Below are 7,581 nucleotides of genomic sequence, written 5' to 3'. Positions count from 1 at the left end.
AATGCCTTAATGGAGAGAAACCCTGGACATGTAAAGGCGTAGCTACAGTGTAAAAAATCTAACATGTTACCAGCTCATACCAGTAAAGTCCAGTCTGAACATGATATCTTCCTGCAGGCAGTACTGGTGGAGTATGGAGGTGTGTGCATTGGTGTCTGAACACTGCTGTGTGTTATGTGCTGTATGTGCCCTTTTTTTGCCCCCATGTTGTGTGTTTCGTGTGTGTGTGCTCCTTTTTGTAGTCCGTGTAATGACATTTTAATCAATCCAATAATTAGAATTAATTGCTACCACCAACCCACATCCCAACATGCCCCCCCCCCCCCCCCCACACACCCACCCAACCCCCCCACCCCCCACACCCCAACCCCCCACCCGGGTAGGAGTCACTGCTCAGAGGGCCCCCTGTTGCTGCTCTGCACTGAGGCTGTTTTCATTCCATCATTGGCTTTCTGTATGATTACTCTTAAATCTCCATATATGAGGTGCTTTCACCTGTGTTAAAATGAAAGGTTAATTAAATTTGGTCTTATCCTGAGCGTCATGTGCTCTTCTTTTCCAAGCTGCTCTCACGTACTGAAAGTTTCATACCATAGGCCTTTTTATAGAACACATTTGGCATGTCACAGTACAAAAGTGCAAGTGTAAACAATAAAATTAATGATGATTGAATTGCTTTTATCTGCTTTAATTTTAGGTCCTGGTGAATCCTGGTAAACAGCAGGTAAACGTTCAAAAAGAGAAAGTAAAAGCTGTTTTCCTTGTGAACTGAATCTGAAAAGTTGAAATGTTTTGCTCAGTGGAGTTAGAGATGTGTCTGTGGAAATCCAGTTTAGGATAAACTTTTGAATCCTTAATGACCTACACATGACTGTGTGTATTTAATAGCTTCATCATTAATATTTAGACAGAGATTGAAAGGTCAGTCTCGTCAGGCCTTCGGGTGCTAATAAATGTATGATGATAATGAGTCTACCAAACACCATTATGTCTCTGTCCTTTTTTCCTCTTCTACCCACCTCTCTCTTTTCTTTCTGTCTTTCCGTCTTTCTCTAAATTTGGCTGTGACCTTTATAAGAAGTATAGGGCCTGTAACAGAAACATAATGAAACTGCACCAAAAAAAGGAAATGAGTGAATGAATGTATGAGTCAACGATAGGATCAGGATGTGTAAATATGCACCAGAGTTTACTGAACATCATCCTCATCCCTCACAGGGCTGCAGCTCTGTGATAAATGCAGGATGGAGGTTCACAGCAGGTTGTGGCAGAGACTCTGTCACTATCTGAAAAGATTACAGAGCTTTCAGCAGCAGCCACCTGACAGCTCTGCAGATAAAATGGATTTCAGATGCACAACAGGTGTCATCTAAAAGTCAATCTCTACATTAACACTGTGACTTCTGCAAGATGCAAGTTATCAAGGTACAATTGGATCGTGTCAAATCTTGTTTTTTCTTGTCACTTTTCATTCTTTTTATATTACAGTCATTATTTACATTGAAATATCAAAAAGACAAATAGGAGTGATTCTCCACTCTGAGTCGTAGTTAGATTTATAGCAAAACGATAGACAACGGGCTTTTTTCTCCACTCTATGTTGAGTAATTGGGCTAATTTGGATAATCTGAGGCAAAGACAATCAGATCATTAGTGTTTTTCCATGTTAGCACCATTATCTTGCTCTCTTGTTGACAGCTAAATCACCTCAAAATAACAGTATTAAATTATAGAATGCGTCATAAAAACTTATCTCCACTGAATAGAGTTTTGTAGCTGGTATCCAAGAAATTAGCCTTATAATGATAACATGGAAATTAGGAGAGCTGTAGATATTTAGAACATGAAGATTAATCCAAAAAAAGGACATCAGCATATTTACTATTTTTAGCTTTTTGTTTTACTATATATGTCCTTTCTTTAGAGTATTGTTACTCTTCTACACTTCTGTAATAGAATGAAGGGAGATGTGATGCAGTTATATATTGTTACATTAAATATTATAATATTTTTGAGGATTGACACTGTGGTACAATGAGAGAATAATCACAGCTCTTCTGTCCAGAAGGAAATTGCCATGGGGCTGAATTACATTTCAGGCAGAATAATTGAGAGAGCACTCCCATATTAATTAAACTCCTGAACCAAAAAAAGCTGGACCTGCAGGGGGACAGGGATGTAATGTAATAAGAAATTCTTCTAATGAAATAGTATACAAGTTATGTCACTGTGTTTTTGTAGTGGTGGTAACAAAGAGGCAGAGCAAACAGATATATTTCATTTTCTTAAGAATAATTGTTCTAGTAGACCTACTTTATTTTATGTTTACATAAAACAGGGTCTCTCTCCCAAAACCACACGACAGCACCTTTTCATATAATTTATTTTTATTTCCCAAAAGTTACAGATAGAAGCTGAAAGGCGATGAAACAATGAAGTATTATTTTAGTCTGTTTTACCCTCTGAGAACTCTTCTGCACATGTTTATACCATAGTTTAGTGGGTCACAGTAGAATGTAAACACAGTGTCAAGATGTGCACATTACATAGCAGAAATATTTACATACGTGCCACCTGTCAGAGTATCCACTTTAAATGCTTAACTTTACTCTTATTTTCCCCAATTCCTCAATTGACAGAACAGCTGAGGATGCAGACCAGATGCCAAAAATCTATTTTGCTGTTGGGGAAAAATAATTTTAATGTCAACTGAAACTTGAAGCATGAGGTCTGTGCAGAACAAGCTGGTCTGAAAGCATCTGACACATTGGCATGTCAGGTTTATATGATTGCTGATCTGTTCCCTGTTCTGCTGTGTGTGTGTGTGTGTGTGTGTGTGTGTGTGTGTGTGTGTGTGTGTGTGTGTGTGTGTGTGTGTGGGCTTGGGCCCCCACTGGTATGTTATTGTCTGACCACACTGAAACAGAGGACTTAAATCCTCATGTCTAAACTAACAACACCATGAATGGTATTTCTGGTATTTGTCAAAGGCCTATCTGGGAAACAAAGGAGCAAGCTAATAGAAAAATAAAGTAAAAATAAAGTGTATGGAAATAGAACAAAATAAAGTATTACTGTTATAGCTAACTGCTAAAGAACATAATCATAGGAATGACGCTAAATGTTTGGAAGGGGTTTAAGAGTATTTATCTTTAAAAACAGGCTGACAGAAATCCATCCATTTCATTTAGGTATTGAGAAGAAACACGAAGAAACAAAGGAAAAACATCACAAAATACCAATGAAATTTGTAACAAAGACGTGAATCACATTAACTGAGAGTGTCAGTTAATTTATCCTACCTTGTTTTGCATCATTTATCCTGACAAAACTGAGTATCACCACTTTCTGGCTGCAGCACTGAATGAGGCAAATATAATTAATAACGATAACAGTGTTGGCATTTTAAAGTGTCTAATGGAAGTGCAGAAGTCATTTATATCATTCAGGCAGCAGGTGTCTCAGTAGTTGACTAACTTTCTCTGATGTTTTGTGAGTTTACCTCATTAACTTGTTGTAACCCTGACATCTGCTGTCATCTCCTGGACAGCAGCTGCAGCTGCAAACTGGTTTATTCTAACTGGGGCAGACATTTACTGAAGTATCGGTAGGTGTTTTAACAAAATAAAACAGTCCTGCATTTGTTTTTGGTTTTTTTTTTTTATTTTAAACTTTCACTCCAAAATTGCAAATTCACATGTCCTATATAAACTGTCTAAAACGCCTGGTGACATTACCTTCAAATGTTATGTCAAATAATCCGTTGAAACTGTGAATTTGTTTAAGTGTTTTCTTTTATGTCCAGTGTGTGGCAGCAAAGCTCCATAATGCAACGAAAGCAAGCTGGGTTGCCATGTCCGTTTATTATGTTTTCCCAGCCTATGGTCACTTACAGTTTCCTTGAGTGTGTTTAGCACATTTTTGTTTTAAAAAAAAGGAGTTCACTTCACTGTCTGCTACTTTCCTACAACATAAAGCAAATCAATTTGCCCATCAATTACAAAGTGTCAGCTTGCGTAGCTTACCAAATACACATTGAAGTCCATCTTCCTATAGAAGTTCTGGTACATTAAAGAGTTACATAAAATTTAAAGTAAAATGAAACAAGAGAGAGACCGTAACAAGACAAAAATAACAATAAAACCCCATATCGATAAGAGTTAATACAGCTGAAAGAATGTCAGCAGTAAACACAAAAAATAATACTACTAATAATAGAATTAAACACGACCCAGACATAATAAAAGAATAAATTATTCTTAATCTTAATTATTCTAATTAATTATAGATTAATTAGAATAGTATGTTGCATGTTGCCCTTATAAAGGACTTTGTGGCTGTGAAAGCACTATATGAATCAATTTTACTTATTTAGGATGCTAACTTATGCTATTTTACACATAAAAGATTGATAAGTAAATGCATTTCAAAATGAAATATAATATATAATATAATATAATATATATAATATAATATAATATAATATTCATATCTATTCAGTCTACAGTCTACACTGACTGAGGAGGGTGTGTCCATGTTCAATGAATCATTTACTTGTTTCTGTCGCGATATTTGGCAACCCGGTGAGCAGCCAGTGTTGTGTCAGCCCGTCAGGAAACAAACCGGAGGTCCTCTTTCAGCCGCGGAAATGTTCAAAACAGAGAAACTCAAAGCTTTGGTGAATGAGCGACTGAAAGCTGCCGCTGAGGAAATATTCAGCATCTTTGAAACAGCTCTTAGAGAGTATGAGGAGGTCGTTTTTCTCTCCAAAGAGGACGTCGAGCAACAACGAGGAAGGCTGTCCGGCTGGAAAGGTGAGTTCATGTTAGCAGCAGAAAACGTGCAGGTTAACTTCAGTCTCCGGACAGCTCCGACACTGAGGCTCTGTACTCCTGATTTAATCACAGTGGTGTTTCGAGAGATCCGCTGAAAGCTAAAATCAGCTGGACCCCTCCCTTCTTACACAGGAGAAAGCAAGTAGCGCCATTTTGCATCCCTGGATGGGGAGTGGGGGGTGTACTACACTGAAAGAGGATATGATGTGAATCATGAAGCTCCCCTACAAAATGAACTGTACAGCATTGAACTATATTTATACAGGTAGTAGTTCATCCTGACAGAATGACCCACCTCACCTTCAGCTACATTTATTCAGGAAGTCGGCCTTTCTGATAGATATTTGTACCTGTCACAATGACCTACTGTCACACCTGGGACTGAGGACCCAAAAGCAGACAGACGAAATGGATTTAATAAAAGAGACATTTATTACAAAGTGAAATGTGCAGTGAAAAAGATGGATGGAGTAATAATAACATTAGCAATAATAGCAATAGTAGTAGCAGAAGTGGTAGTAGTAGTAGAACTATTGGTATTAATAGTAGAAGTAGTTCTAGTAAAAGTACAAAAGTTGAAAAAAGCTGAATATTTTAAAAAGTCTAAATAGTTGAAATGAGAAAAGTAATAGCAGAGATGTCCTTATTTTTTTTTTTTTAATGGTTTAAAAAGCTGAAAGTATGCTTAAGTTGTTAGATGCCAAAAAAATGTATGGCAGACGTTGAAATAATAAGAATAAAGTTTTGAAGAACGATAATGTGGCTGCTGAAGCGTCCACACTAATAAGTACATGGAATAGTAGTAGTTTGCTTGCACTTTGCACTGCAGGCACCCTAATTCTCTAATACCGTGACACTGTCATATCATTGCAACCCCAGCTGGAACAGGTTTTTTTGTTCTGCCTGTCTTGTCTAGCTTTCTGCCAAATATTTACAAACCAAAGTATTTGATGAAACTAAAGCTTACGTGTCTTTTCTCGTGTGTGATACTGTCCAGGCCCCCTGCAGCTCTCTGTCCCGGAGGAGGACGCTCCTTCGGAGCAGCATCACTTTGAGAAGAAGGCTGACCTGTGTGAGGATTATAAGACGCCTCTGCTGATTAAAGAGGAGCAGGAGGAAGAACTGTGGACCGCTCAGACAGGTGAAAAGCAGCAGCAAGAAGCTGACACTAAAGACTCTGTGTTCAATATCATTTATGTGCAGCAGAATGATGAAGACTGCAGACAGCTCGCACTTCCAGACCAAACAGGTGAGAAAAAAGGAGACAGTTTGCCCAGCAGCTCATGTGAACAGTTGAAATCCGAGCCTGATAAAGAACTGTGCGGTGCGTCAGAGCCAAACAGTGACTGTCAGATGAGTGAAGTTAGTGATGATGAATGGAGAAACTCAGACGTACACATGAAAAAACCACAGCAGGCTGGTGAGACAGCAGACAGACCGCACACCTGCAGTGTTTGCAGCAAGAACTTCAGGATTAAATCCATCCTGACTCGCCACATGAAGACGCACACAGGAGAGAAACCTTACAGTTGTGGTGTTTGTGGGAAAAGCTTCATCCAGCGCTCCTATCTGCAGACTCACATGAACTCTCACTCTGGACAGAAGCCGCACACCTGTAGCTTCTGCGGCCGAGGGTTCACACAAGTTGGAAACATGAACGCTCACATACGGATCCACACGGGAGAGAAACCTCACAGCTGCGCTGACTGTGGTAAAAGTTTTAGAGAGAAGGCCGATCTCATTAAGCACACAATAATTCACACTGGTGAGAAACCGTACATTTGCACTGTGTGTAATATGAAATTCAGCGCGCAGTCCAATTTAACGCGACACATGAAGACTCATTCAGGGGAGAGGCCATATAGCTGCACTGCGTGTGGGAAAAGATTCATTCGGCGCTCTCATTTAATTATTCACATGAAGACACATGCAGGAGAGAATCCTTAGTTCGGAGAAATTATCATATTAGCTCCACGGTGTTTAGTTGATGATTTCGTAGGTAGAATGGACTCACATCAGAGGGGTAAAATATAAAAAAAAACATTTTGTACAAACCATTTTTTTTATTTGTTGCTATGTAGTTTTGTACTGTAAAGGTTCCAACAGATCCCTAAAAAGTCTTAAAAGGCATTGATCTAATTTATCTATAATAAGGCCTTAATTGGTATTAAAATGACTTAAAAAGTAGGTTTATATGAATCCTTTTTTTCTGATGTTACATTGTAGTGGGAACATCTATTTTTCGGTTAAATATTTTAATTAATCTTCTTAAACTCGTCATTATGGGAATCCAAGTTGTTTAATCTCACATGCAGAGTAAGAATATCACAAATTTGCCAAGAAAACCAACTAGAAATGCCAGATATTTCCTACTTTTCTGTTGCTAAACTAAATAGATAAGTTTGTGATGATAAAATAAGTTAACTGTCTTCCATGTATTCCACATCCACAAAGGCTTGTTTTTGTCAACATTTTACGTAGATAAGTTTTTAACTGAACAATAATATCATGTTTAATGTAACAATAAACATTTGGGCAAAATAAAACTGTCCTTCAATTTTGGTCATTAGAAACTGGGTCTTAAGCTTTAGTCCGAGTGGCATCGAAAAAGCCTTAAAAAGCCTAAAATATTACTTGCCTTAAGCTGCAGGAACCGTGATAAAAGCAATCTGGGTGGAAATTGAGTGCTGGTTCCGAATAGTGCCAATCATCAGAATTATATGCCTCTAATCTCACTGATTCCTGT

General features: G+C 38.1%; 1 protein-coding gene across 1 annotated transcript; it reads left to right on the top strand.

Annotated features, from left to right (window-relative positions):
• Window positions 1–4,621: 4,621 nt before the first annotated feature.
• LOC121944953 (zinc finger protein 397-like) lies at window positions 4,622–6,985 on the top strand. Its single transcript, XM_042488931.1, has 2 exons — window positions 4,622–4,814; window positions 5,833–6,985. Exons 1-2 carry the CDS (start codon window positions 4,649–4,651, stop codon window positions 6,780–6,782), a joined length of 1,116 nt encoding a protein of 371 aa, XP_042344865.1. The 5' UTR covers window positions 4,622–4,648; the 3' UTR covers window positions 6,783–6,985.
• Window positions 6,986–7,581: the final 596 nt, after the last annotated feature.

Source organism: Plectropomus leopardus, chromosome 1 (genome assembly GCF_008729295.1).
Source record: "Plectropomus leopardus isolate mb chromosome 1, YSFRI_Pleo_2.0, whole genome shotgun sequence".
Taxonomy (NCBI): domain Eukaryota; kingdom Metazoa; phylum Chordata; class Actinopteri; order Perciformes; family Serranidae; genus Plectropomus; species Plectropomus leopardus.
Note: the sequence above shows the minus strand (reverse complement) of the source record. Positions and strands in the feature narration are given on the sequence as shown.